A 14,704-nucleotide genomic window follows, 5' to 3' on the forward strand; every position below is an offset into this window, starting at 1 on the left:
CTAGATAATTGTATTTACTTATCTAGCTAGTAGATTCCAAGGCCTAGTTTTAGCGCCATATTTCAGTAGTCTCGTACGTTTAAATGATCGATTATTTTAATTCAGTTTGTTTCCTAAACTTCGGAACACTGAAGTTTGATTATTTAGGGTTACCGTAAAAACAATAGACACATTAAATGCTTGTAAATCGAGAAATGGTTGTTAAAATCAGCAAGCATTTAAAACTGTTTTGCGATATCATCCTTTTGTTTGTTTTTGTAATGCCAATATCATGCAAGTGGCTTTAACAACAAGTGAGCAATATAGTTACGAATCAAGTAGAAATAGCGTTTCGTGCAATTAAATATTTAAAAAACCTTTACGATTATTGCACTGCATTATTTTAGAACATGGTGACGTCGATAAAACTGTCTCGGCGTTGGATTGACTTTAAGCAGACCGGAACATGGGTCTGACATGTTTAACAGCAAAAAGCCCGGAACTGACACTCACGTGAGCACTTCTTGTGGAGCTGGATAAAGAACCGAGCTTTTGTTCTTTTCGTTCTTACAAATTTGGGCAATCTTGAACAGAGCATCACAACAGTTATACGGACTGTTGGCATGACCCCGCTGATATGAGTTTGGGAAGATGATATCTATCATATTGCAGAAGGTTTAGATACAAAACATGTTATCCAAGTAAATTTCAAATCATATTCTCCCAACATGCATGTAGAGAATGTTCCAACAAATACGCTGGATTAAATATACGCAATAAAATGTTCTTCAAAGTTCAGATTCCTTGGTACTTGCAATAAAGCTGTCTTTAACAACAGCAATATTTTCAATGGGCCGGCTAGATTGAGAGCGTTGTGATTTAATGTTTCCTGTTAAAACTATATCTTCAAATTTCTTTGTCAGTCTCTGAAGTGAAAGTTTTTGTTAGACACGAACACAAATCTGATCCTTGTGTTGTACATTTAAGCGAAACGACATTAGCTAATTCTTCTACATTAATAAAGTTTCCATCAACGACAGAAATAAAAATGGCTGCTTGTGCAGTGTTTGTTGCTTTCGTTGATTCAACCATCGCTCCAGAATAAAATACAACGTTCTAGCATTTGGATTTTAATTACTGAACCATATCAACTGTCAAATCCTCCATTTGTCTCACTGCTCTCACACCAGACAAGCTAATGTTCTTGAACCTGTGATGGACAAAGCACATCAACTGCACACTGAAGACATTCTTTTACGAATTCGCCATCAACGAAACATTTTCTACGCTTTCCAGTTTTTTCTGCTATCATACAGCTAACACGAACACGTTTTCCGAACTCTTCATTTTCTCTGAATTTCAATTTCAATTTCGCAGTAATCTTTTACAAGTCAATACATGTATTTCATATTAAATAGACAGCTACCATGCGACAATTAACTCACCGAATTTTGGCATAATGATAATGTAATTAAAAATATTTAATGAATTCTCTGAATATTCTATAGATGCTATATCTAACTAAGGCTATTTCTTAATATAGCTGCTTTCGAAATAAAACTGCACCTTTAAAGCCACTGTGAAAGTCTTGAGTTCATTTTATGCAGCTCACTAACATCTATTCTGAACGCCACTCTAGAATGAATTCACCCTAACTGCTATCTTATGCAAACAGTTACATAAATATTCTTAGAGTTTTAGGTGAACTTTTGCAATACATTTGCAAAGCGAGACAAATACTATTGCCCTAGCACAAAATCTCTTCTGTTGAAAGCTAACGAGAATTATGCTTTCAGCCTCTGGGGTATGTGGATAGCATTTTAATGCGCTTTCAAACGATAAGGGAGTTTAGATGCAAAGCTCTGCGCAAAGGGGTAATTTAGATGCATGAACTAACTATTGAACGCTATCGAAACGAAACGCATTAGAAATAGAGTTCAAAAGGATTTTGAGATCGGAGACTACTAGTCGAGAAGATCGCTCAAGTATTTAAATGTACTTTTGATATAACAGGAATATAAATGGTGCTTTTGTCATGTGATGCTTAAATACAAATTGGCATTTTAAATAAACATGATTAAAAAACAAATGCTTACTCTAAGTCTAGGCCAATTTTTATAGGGGCGGGAAAAAAGCAAATTTCGCTTGGCGGTTGCTGGGTAAAGGCATTAATAATAAATATACGGGTGCCTAGTATGTAACTAAATAAACATTGCGCTACACAATTTTTATTAAAATTTTCATTTTTAAATCAATCATATTGACGAGGGTGAACTAAATAAATATTACATTGCACATTTTATTTACTAAAATTTACATTTATGAGTGAATCAAATTCTGGAGATGCATTCAAAATCTTTACTTTGGATCAATGGTCTGTTTGGTTGGTTTATTAGATTACGGCAAAACACTCGAGGGCTACCTGCCTTAAGGGAGGAATGCCTTCGTGGAGGACATTTTAAGGGAAACTGGCTCGTATACACGTTACACATTAGAAAAACCACGAAAACACCCACGCATCCAGCCCGTTCGCGGGCTTCGAACCTCGGACAGAACTACCAGTGTTCAGCGACGTAACCGCTCGGCCGCTGGTGGGCCCTTTGGATCAATGTTGTCGTTTAACTGTATTTGGCTTTATGCATTCTACTAACGGCCAAGCCCTAGATGAGGAGCCTACGGCCAAAGCAATATTTATATATTGTGTCTGCTGAAAAACTAAAAATAAAATGGACTATTAATTTAATGTACTGTATACAAAGCTGTTGGCTGCGATGAAAGAGAATTTATGAGTTCTATGTATACCTGAGAAGAAGATGAATAAAAACATATCAATAAGAATGAGGTCAGTTCATTCTTTCGAAGCAACAAACCAATTCGTAAATCATTTTTTTCTTGCCAAACCAGAAAACAAAAGCGTTGGACACTTCAGGTTAATATGTATAGGTATGGCGTCATGATTTAAATTTAATGTACTAATATAACAACTTTTGGCACTATTCGGTTTTGAGGGCCGTAAAAATCGCCAAACTATTGTTGATACCAGTGCTGCCAAAAATAATTGCAGCAACCCTAATTCAAGAAAGGAAGTATAATAGTAAATAACTATCTAAGATTGATGTTTTAATTTAGATGAAAGATTAATTTCATATAATACTTTTTTATTATTATAATTTATATAAAAAAAAGGATAAACATGACTGAACAGAAGCATAAGAGTAAATAACTATTTCAGATCATTTTTATAATTCATATAAAAATTGCTAAACATAACTGAATGGATGCCTACATCGCTATTTCGCTACCAAATTATCGCTAGAGCACAATTTCATCTTGTTGGTTGTTTAAACATAATTTTCTATACGGAATGATGGTTCTTCTTTGAAAAAATTCTCGGTAAAGTGCAGAATCACCCACTTCTTTCTTTGCTGCTTAAACAAGGGGAAAAACAATTGGATTTTTATCAATTTTCTTTTACTTTTTAAGTGTACATAGATAAAGTCAAGGGTTTGCGCAGTGCCATTTTTGTGCAATTATGGGATTTTTTTAAGTGAAAATAGGTCGCTGTGTACATGGATACCGAGTATGTGCAATTCTTAAAAACGCGTCAAGCAGTGGGTGATTCTGCACTTTACCCAAAATTCTATTGCAGACTTTTCGTCATGGGCAATTCCCAAAACGCGTACGCTATATTTGGCGCGCTGTTAAATGGGCGCGTTTGCTAGATTTGGCGCTTTTGCGCATACATTTTCGCTGCAATTTTTTTACGGTCCTCAAAACGGAATTGTACCCAACTTTTTCTCAACATCAATAAAATAATTAACGTGTTAATAACATATCGTGACAATTATCTTAATCTGAAACAAAAAAGTTGCCAACAGCAGCGATTTATTTAAAAGGCTGACATTAACGAAACGTTTTCGACATACAATAAATCACATGAAATCGAGTTTTTTCTTTAACGTCAGAACATGAACTTATATAATAATAATATATTTAATGTTTGGGATGCTATTTTATTTCATATTTTGTAAAACTTACAAAATTTCTATGACCAAACTCTAGCAAGCAGTGGAAACACTTTTCGAAATAAAGCAAGTTTTTATCTCCAGCGTCCCACTCGGAGAAATCAGAGCGAAATTAGCATTTTCAGGGTTTTAATTAATATTTCGGCTGATTAAAATCATACGAAGAGGAGAAAGATCGAAATAGCTTCCCACGAGTTTTTGGAATACAGGTGTACCACTCTCGAAAATCAAATTCTCGCCGTTCCGGAGCATATAATGCCACAAAGAAAGAAACAGACAGACGCGCACACATGTTAATAGTATGGACAATAAATGCACAGAGCTTCTTTATGTTATAGCCAATTTTTTTCAAAAATAGAATTTTTAGCATCGAAATATTTCGTGACTACTGATATAATACAGGTTGATTTTATGTAACATTGAGAGACTACTTTGTGTCGCATATAAGTCAACAAAAACTTACGGTAGATCAAAGCCGCATAAACTATAAGAACTCTACCTAAGACATAGAAGTTGCAACAGGGATTGTGAACGGGGACGCTTTTATTTAATTCAGATAAAGGTTAGCAGAAAGAAATTCTCATGCATTAAGAAACAGCCATCCTTTATGGCAAGAGAATCAAGTAGTAAACATGTCCTTTAGGAATCGGAACGCGCTCTGATTATACCATTTAAAACCTTCATTTAAATACTATCTCTTTTCTGCGTCATTTGAAAGCGCGTGAACTAGAAATTAGCATTCTGGAAGGGAAATGGAAAACGAGAAAATTAACAGAAAATGATTTGTTAATAAAAATAAATGAATACTCTGAAAAATATTCCTCCGAAGAATAACAAAACAGAATAATGTAAAATAAAATAAATAAATTTAAAAAAAAAACTGAGAGCTTACAAATTATACTGTAAGCTTTCAGTATAATCTGTAAAAAAATCAGTAAAATCAGTAATTTCAGTATAATTTGTGTTTTTTTAATATTTGTGTGTTACCTTTATTTATTAAATATCATGTTCTTCGCAGTTAAACCATAGAACTCAATTCATTAACAATATCACAAAATAATTTTAAAATGAGCCTATCTTTAGAATTTTCGATGCACAGTCTCGCGCACTGGAAATATTTTTTTTTCCCGTACAGTGTTGCCATTGCTCGTTTAGAAATCGTTTAGTTTGTTAATAAAAAATTTGCTTAAGTGTTACAAAATATGAAATCGATAATAAAACAAATCCCAGAATACAAATTAGGGCTTCCAGGTGCCCATATTCCGTGGAGATTACGTTATTCAAAGTTCGATGTCTCTAGGTACCGTTGTTTTATCGCAATGCGAGAAACATACATACATTTATGCAGATTCTTCATTATTTATTTTCTTTAAATATAACACAGAGCGATAATATTTGGTGGCAACAATTTGAAAAGTGAAACGGACATTTAAAGTTTTCAACGCAAAATGCTGAAACGAAATTAATAGTCCTTCTGGGATAACGCCCTGTGGGGCGATGAACTCGACAATACACTGACGATAAACTGACTCCGTGTAGACAGGTTTTTATGTAGCTTTTTGCCTGAGCGGCCAGCAGTCTAAAATAATTATCATAAAAAAGAAAAAGTACAAAACGGTTTTAATGAGTCCAATTAGTGTAATTTCATAAAAATATTGAATATTTGTAATTAGACATCTCATGATTTTAATACTCGATTATTTAAATCAGTCACATTAAAAAGTACAAAAAGCATTCTTAAGAACTGCGTTTATTGCTTTTAAATCGCTTTATTACTCAGTAACCTTCTATATTAAATCTGAAAGTATCTTAAGTTTTACTGAATGGCAACACGCTGACGAGAGGAAAATAAAAGTATTTTATATCCGGCGGCAGCAACACATTGTTTTCACAGAGCCGAGTTTGTTCATTAAAATTGAAAGATAAATATCTTACATTTTGTCGAATGGCAACAGTTTCACGTTCTGGAGATAAATATGTTTTATTTTGAAGTGTTGTCACTGTTCGCTTTCAAATCGTTGAATTTGTTAATCAAAAACTCATTCAAGTTTTGCTAAATTGATATAAAAAATAACAAAACAAATTCGAATTCAAAATTCTAACTTCCAGATGCACATGTTCGGACGAAGAATTGCATTATTCAAAATTTTATCGCCGTTTTTTTTTACAACGTATGGAACATACATGCAGATTCTTCATTATTTAATCTCTTTTAATAGAATATGATATTATTTCGTGGCAACAATTTGAAAAGTTACACGCTGCTTATAGTGAACCAATACAAAATCCCATATCAAGACTAATAATTCTTAACAGAATGAATCATTGAACTTACTTCATGAGTTTGGACATTCTGTCCGTTTTGAGCGCTTTGAGACTCGGGATAGTGGTTTGTCCTCCATCCTGTGGCGGCTGGGGCTCAGGTTGTTGAGGAGCCCTCCTGGAAGAAAAGAAAGAAATGTCATTGTCAACTAACTACGTTATACGTTATTTATTAGACTTGTTACGTTAAGCATACAATTTTGTATTTTAAGTAATAATTATTCGACGTAACAATCATATGATAAATATAATAATTCAATAAGTAACAAAATTCAGTTTAGAAAAAAAAAATGACTCTACTTGTGCTTGTTTTCTTTGCGAAATTTGGGGAAATGTTTCCCATTGTTAACAGAATTGAATACTGTACAAGATCCAGAAAAATAAGCTTACTTATTTCTTAGAATATTTTCAGATATTCAGAAAATCGTTTTAAGTATGTATGGACTAATACATAAATACATCTCGAATTGTTCTGAAAACTAGTATTTAAACTGCTGTGACCAAATAGCTTTAGAAATAAATAATGTAATATCACTTTTATAAAAATAGCAGTTTTTATCTCAGGGAAAAGAAAAACGTATTGGCAGCTGAAAACTTTTGTGCTTCTTCAATGCACAGAAAATATTTTCGTGACTGAAGAATGTAAACAAGAAAATAATAGCATGCTTTTAAAACGCTTTTATAGCTGTAAAAAATTCAGATGTGCAGTTTTCTTTGTTGCGTGTGTTCTTTTGTGGAAATAGGTACCTTTAAACAATTCATTACTTCGCATTTCTTTATACAGAAAATATGCATAAAGCTTTCGCATAATTTGAAATACAAATTGTTCTCAAAATAGACATTTGTATTCACAATGAAGATATTATTTAATTTGTATAAAAAGGAAAATTAATGGAAAACATTTTGTAAAATCAGTGTGCACTTTGTATACAGATACACACTTACACAAGGATGTATGTAAAAATATGTATACAGTGCCATATCTAGTCGTAGTAAGAGGAAAAGGGAGATATGCAGCTAGCAGCTAATAAGCAGCTGTAGCCGCTCACTGTGTGCTACTTACTTTATAAGGAAATATCACCCCCCCGTGCTTGCCCTCGTAGCATAAATCAGAGCAACTCTGGATAGCGATCGGAAGAGGAAAAATTAGAATCCCGCTAAGAGCGCCGCTGATTTTTTGCATCTTATCGCTATTTAATGAACTAATAGCTTTAATTTGAAAAAATTTACTAGCTTCAGAGTGGTACCCTATGGTAGGTGAAGATACATAACGTAGGAGTATACCTAACTCCTACGTTATGTATCTTCACCACGTTATGTATCTTTTGAATATAACTCGTCACTACTCTGATAAAGCTGAATGGATTTCGCTCCCATTTTCCTTGTCACTCTTTAAGTGGAGGCGAATATAATGAGATATCGCGTAACGTAGGAGTATATCTAACGTAGGTGAATTTAACTCGTCACTACTCTGACAAGACTGAATGAATGTCGCTCCCATTTCCCTAATCACTCTTCGAGTGGAGGAGAATATAAGGAGATATCGCAATTTCCGCATGTATTTTTGAGGTTTAAGTGGTAGCGATTGGAAGATCCATGGTTCGAATCTCATCGAGAGCATAGTTGATATTTCACGCTTCGAAAAAATCCTAATAGCTCTATAATTTGACCAGCAATTCCCTATAGATAGATAAGACCGCGAAAATCAATCAATTTGCCATCAAGATCTACAGGTCTTACTTCTATATTTCTCATTTCTTGGGAGATTTTGTTACACATAAATCATTTTCCAGAAAGCCAGGTACTGCTGACAGCATGATTAAATACCTGCCAAGAAAGGCCACGAAGACTGGCCACAGATATCGAAGACGATAAAATATTTTGTCGAAAAGTGACCTGGTATATCAAAAGAAGACTACGAGAGTTTGTGAGTGACTAAAATAAATAGTCTGAGCATTAAGAAATAAATATTCCATAGAATTCGCAAGAACAGAATTTAAATTATGTTTTCTATGCATGTTTTATGACTGTATACCTACTTGTACGCTATAATTTAATTTTTCTTTAGATGTTTATACCTACTGTATATCTTCTTTTGCACACACCCCCAATACTATGATATGCTTTATGCTAAATTCCTGTCTTTTAGAGTGATATCAGTGAAGTGTATTGGAAATCAGATGTATAATGAAAAGACAGACAGAATTGCAGTTGAATATGAAAGAATAAAGTTAGTCATAAGTGGAAAATAATCTAAATATGTTTAGCTGGAAAAGTCAAGTTAAATTTAATTTCAGAATTTGTTTTGTTTACGTTTGACAGAATAATAAATTCACGATAAAACAATTTTCGACACCTACAAGTTATGAAATGAATATTTTAAAAAAAGTGAAGTTATTTGAAAATATGGTGAATCACTTTGCATCTTAGAATCTAAATGGAATAAAAGAAAAAAAATAATTACTTTATTTTTTACTTCCTTGTAAGAAGTAAAAAGGAAGTATTGTAATCGCGAAAAGTTTCAGGCAGCATATTTCAACGAAAATATCCATTTTGACCGCTTTCGAATGCAATTTAACGATGTTTTTGCGTGATATCTGTACGTAAGGACAGAATAAAACACTCTTTTCCTCCAAAAAAATTAAATAACAGTTTTAAAAGGGATTCTGAAGAGAAGTTTTCGTGGCGTCTGTACGAACGTATGTACGTACCTACGTACGTACGTATCTCGCATAACTCAAAAACGAGTAGCCTCAGAACGTTGAAATTTTGTATCTAGGACTACTATAACATGTAGATGTGCACTTCGTATTTTGGTTGCAATCCGCCGCGCCAAACGTATATAAATATATATATATGTATGTATATATGTATGTATATATATACATATGTATGTATATATATACACTTTGTTACCTGGCTCAGTGATCTCAGTTCTTTACTCCTATATGTTTGTAAATTGTACAATTTTTGCTTTAAAAATGATTGAATTATGTTGTTCTTATCTTCCAGTTAAAGTTTTTATGCTTTTAGTAAATCTGTATGCAATATTTTTAGAATTATCAACAATTTTACAATTTTAGAATTATCAACAAGTTGTTTAAGTGCCGCTAAGCCTAATAATGTTTTTGATAGCGGCCATTGCTTGTTTGCATTTGAAACAGCAGACTAGTGGACTTGTTGCCAATCTAGAGAAACGTACCTTCGCGACAACAAAGATAACGCCTTCATTTATTATTGCGAATTAAATCATGCTTAATCCTTTCTGGAATTTTTTCGAGGAAATAAGTGTTTAAGATTTACTTCGTAATTTTTAATACAGATATTTTGAGTTTTTATGTATTTTTGTCTTGTCGCGAAGTCAGAACTGAATTACTTGAATGAGAAATACTCAATCGTCTGTGAAAAACTGTTTCTTTTTTGTTTTGTTTGCTTAGTTTCTTTTATACATCGTTCTAGCTTTATTATAGTGTTTGAATAGAACATGTGACAACGATTAGATAATTCTTTAAATGATATAAATTTTGTGCATTCTGAGTTATAATATAATATGAACGAAATATAATACTGTTAAGTGAGCCTAGCGCCAGAGTGTCGCTATGGTAAATAAATAGAGTGAATTTTAAAGAATGCATTTATTCTATTGTGGTTTATGCGCTGTCGGCGAAGTACATTTTAATTAATCCAATAAGTTTAAACGAAATCCAAGAAAAAATGCGTATAATTTAATATTCCGTACAAGGAAGTCATGTGGTGTACACATCAGATTTTTTAATATGTGTTTTGTTTCCTAAAAACATAACAAATATAATCAATTACTTCATTTTGTATAAATATTTGCTTTGTTTCTTAATAATCTGATGTGGACCACATGACTACCTTGTACGGCCTATTAATTTATATGCATTTTTGCTGTGTTTCATTTACCTTTATTTTCTCGAATTATTAAAACTTAGTTAACTGATTCCTCAAAACAAGTTGAAAATTACATAAAAAATTGCAGACTTTGAAACTAAACATCCCGTACTGGAATGAAACATTTTATAATTTTATGTTTTCATAACAAATATAAAACTTTCCCAAATATAAGAAACGAGAGAAAATTTGTTGAAAATTAATTTTTTTTTTAATTTGATATTGCAAAACATGAATATTTTCGTCATGTAAAACAATTCTGTAATTGAGAATATATGATTACACTCAACGATTTCGAAACTAAAGGTCAGGTTAGAACTTTAAGCCGCGTATGGAGGTGGGCATATATATATAAATACTTTTGTTACTGCAGATTGCAATAAAAAGGGGGTGCACTACGCGTACATGTGGGTACATACAGACGTTACTAAAGTCACGAAAAATTCTCTTTGCATTCATTTTAAATCCATTTTGGCAAAAAGAGTTTTTAGTTTTGTCCGTTACAGATATTCAAGCAATAGACGTCACGCAAAAAATCGTCCAAATGGATTCGTGAATGGTCAAAGTAGATATGATCAATTGAAATATGATACCTCGGATTTTTTTCGATTACGAGCTCTTAAGTTAACGGCTATTTGCTGAAACTGCCGCATTTTGTAATTTTATTCTAGCTATATCTAACTTGTCAAAGAGATAACATGAAGAAAGCAAATAAAATTTTTATTTTAACGGCCATTTCGTAAACGAGCCTTACAGGACGTGACTGCTCTTGGAAAATGTTCTGTGGTCTGCTAGGAAAAGTTCTTAAAAAAAGAATATTTTTTACATTTTCCTTGGCTCTGACAGCCGTCGGGTTTAGATTCCGGTACAACCACTTTGAGGGCGACAAGGTAAAACAAATATGACACCTTTTTCTTTATTCTGTCACAACATCACTTCCAGCAGTCTGAATTCTTCTCAACTCGATTCACCGAAGATCGTGTTTCTAATCTTCCAAGCATAAAATCAATAAAGCAAAACCTGCAGTTAAGTAAGTGGTCTAAAGAAAGTTTCTAATTCCTTTTTTCTTTTTTTTTTTTGTATTATCTGAGAATAAAAGTAATCGGTAAAGAATTTGCAGTTTGTTGTTCAAAACATGGAAAATGTATTAAATTCGCTTCTATCCAACAAAAATACTTGTGCCAAATTTGTGATTTTATATTTATGGATACTATAATATTGTAAAAGGTTTATTTATTACTTTTTTGAAATGAAATGTACTGATTTTATTGATAGCTAAGTAAACAAAGTAGCAAAATTTTCACATAATGTTCTTCGGGCCTTAAAAGAGAAAATTTTGTGCTTACATCCAAATGTAAATGAAATACGAAAAATTACTCTACGATTCCTATAATTTCGCTTTTCTTCGTCGAATGCAAAGCACTGGGGATTCTGCAAAATCTTTATGTCTAGAGTCCCAGAATTTTTAAAGTGGCCCTTGTCTGTGATGTAGAATGTCTTTTTTAAAATTCTGTCATTTGAGCGAAAGGATGTATTTGGTTTAAACCATAATTATGACCTTAATTCAAATGTAATTTTACTAAATGCATAAACATAGCTAATATCTTGTGTTAAGAATCTTTCGAGACTTTAATGTATGTATAGTTTAATACCACGCCTGCCGGGACAAACGCCACAAACACGCATGCGTCTTTTGGACGGTTTTATTTACAAACAGGGCTGGGATGGCCATGTATCACCGTAGTAGGAATTTTTTCCATACTTGTTCCTTCATGCTGATACACCATTTGTAATTAACTATTTGTTTACATTGTGTTTTATTTTGTGCAATTATTTATTTATATATTTATATGACAAACTAATAAATAACTAAGATTATGTAATAATTATTATTACTCGTACATAATCTTAGTTATTTATTAGTTATTTAAACATTACATTTTACTGTATAATTTTCAATATTCTAGTATTGATACAATGAATTCCAATATAATAATTATTATAATTGATTATCACAATTTTACAAAAATAAATAATTATTACAATAATACTATAATTAACAATTATTATACATCTTTTATACCTCTGAGCTAAAATGTATATACATTAATATAAGCTAAGGAAACTTCTTAATAATTAATTATAATATTTAAAAGATAAAAAATAATTACTATAGTTATTTAGCTAATTGCAGTGTAATAAATAATTATTATATTTCTTTTTGATTTTTCGTCTAAAATCTATGCGCATTATTATACATATTTGGCGAAAAAATTACGAAATGAATTTTAGAAAAAAAACGAAAATAATTCTCACCTAAAAGATCAGGGTACTGGCAAATGTCACATTAAATGAACTACAATCAAAGAAGACTCCGCTTAAATAGGGTGAAAAACCTGTTGATCATTTTATTTTTTTTCCAACAAAAATAACTCTTTTGCTAAAAAATATAGGTTTATTATTTTTTGGAATTTTATTTTTAAAATTAAGCAATGAAATGTTCACGTAAAATTCATGTTATGAAAAATGTTTTCAACATTTTAGAATCATGAGAACCACCAGGTACATGGTCATCGCTTACTAGGTAAAGCATTGCCGATTAAATAGGTTAAAGTGGTGGGATGGAAGCATTTTAATACCTTCAACCTTCAAGCACTACTGCGGTAAGAATAATTGAAAATTTGGAAATCAGTATAACATAGAGATTTTTATGCCATCTTCCATGAGATCAGTATCTCGTCTGCGAGTGCTTTCTTTTAGCAGGATAACATCGGTGTTACTCAGATTGTCTTAGAGGTAAGGAAACTCTAAACGGTGCATTTATGCAAAAGTACTAACTGATGGCATAAGAATGTTACTGAAAATTTTAAAACTTTTAATCGTTTAGTTATAGTTAATACTGATCAAAAGAGGTATTAAAATTGGAACCTTTTAAATTCCAGACTAATCACCAAACTTTTCATGGCAGATAAATTCCCCAACATAAAAGAAAGGCAATACTTTCAATTTCATAGGAATAAGCATTTTCAAAAGAAAAAAGAGAAAAATAAAAATAAATAATTTTGCCAGTATAAAATAAGGAGAAAGAACAAAATTTATCAATAATAGAAAAGAATAGAATTTTTGGGGGGAGAAAAATAAAAATTCATTAAAAATATAAGCCAAACTATGAAATTTCTATTGGGAAGGGTAATATTGCATCACTTTATGCGAAGGGGGAACTTTTTCCAGTGTTCGGCAGGCACTCTTAGTAAGTGTTCTGTCTGAATAGTAGAAACTCATACATAAATCATGTGAGAAGAAAATGTAATGTTGCCTAAAGCACGAAGATGAAAAATGGAAAGCACAAATTTTTTTCATAGTAAGTTTTTAAAAAATTGTGAAGCTTAAAACTTTTAGCCTCTCGAATAAGTTCGATTACAAAGATTTTAAATATTTCTTTCCCCTAAAAGTGGTCAAGACAAAATTATGTTAATACGGATAAGCAAGAAAATGGAAACGCTATTTTATAGCTTATAAAATAAGAATTTTCAAATTTAATTTTATGAACTGTTTGCGAATTTTCATTTTTTGTTATTTTCCCCTCTATATGGCCCTTCACATACCAAAATAATTTTGACTCAAAATTTTTTAATTTGAAAAGAAATTATAGAGTGAATAATTAAACTTACAGCTTAATATCTGAGAATATTAAATATCAGTTTCATGTTCATCTGCTATCATTAAAGTCTTAAAATATTCAATATAAGAATGAGTAGAAGGCGGATATCGCTATTTGCCTTCGCATTTTGTGAAGGGTTGTATAATGTCTAGTTAATTTACATGTCCGTGGCTACTAGAACTTTAGTGAAGAGCCCAGCGACTATTCGCTGATCTTCTTACAACTATAAGGATGAGTCCAAACAACAGTTAAAATACCCTTTTATTCACTCACAAAAATAATACTATGCATAATCAAATTTTGTTTTGGCTTATATGAGCCAGTGAATATCTAGAATGACATACCTACGAAATAATACAATTGTACTTTTAGTAATTGTAACATCTGATTTCTTATAAACGTTATGGCATTTTTTTTAATTCAAAAGCAACAGCATAAAGTGTACAGCATGTGCTTAGTTGTATCTGAAGTAATCTTTTGTTCAACGTCATGAATGCATGTTTCTCAATATTATGCTATCTGTTCTTGTGTAGATTTAACAAATAATTGTACTCTTAGTTTTTTTCTCCTGGCACATTTATGACCAATTATGGAAACATAATGTTTGTTCTATATTGTGTATATCTGGTATGATCTTCTTTAACTCATTGTTACAATTATATGACAACTGTTAATTGTACTGGAATCAACAAACTTCTTGATTGAACTTTTGGATTTTATTACTATGATTTAGTAAAAATTCCAGTACCTCTGAGTTACATGACTTCTTGCATTTCTAATCTTGCATGAACTGCACAATACT

General features: G+C 31.8%; 1 protein-coding gene across 2 annotated transcripts in view; it reads right to left on the reverse strand.

The window, feature by feature from the left end:
- LOC118189372 (vesicular glutamate transporter 1-like) overlaps positions 1-14,704 on the reverse strand; it is a 607,793-nt gene that overhangs the window by 273,031 nt on the left and 320,058 nt on the right. For both annotated transcript variants that reach the window (XM_085820946.1, XM_085820945.1), the window contains exon 2: positions 6,340-6,444. In XM_085820946.1, coding sequence (XP_085677072.1) covers positions 6,340-6,444 — 105 coding nt within the window. The remainder of the gene's footprint in view (positions 1-6,339; positions 6,445-14,704) is intronic.

The sequence above is a fragment of the Stegodyphus dumicola genome, chromosome 7 (assembly GCF_044657685.1).
Source record: "Stegodyphus dumicola isolate Sdum_Otavi_A_Nest chromosome 7, ASM4465768v1".
Classification (NCBI taxonomy): domain Eukaryota; kingdom Metazoa; phylum Arthropoda; class Arachnida; order Araneae; family Eresidae; genus Stegodyphus; species Stegodyphus dumicola.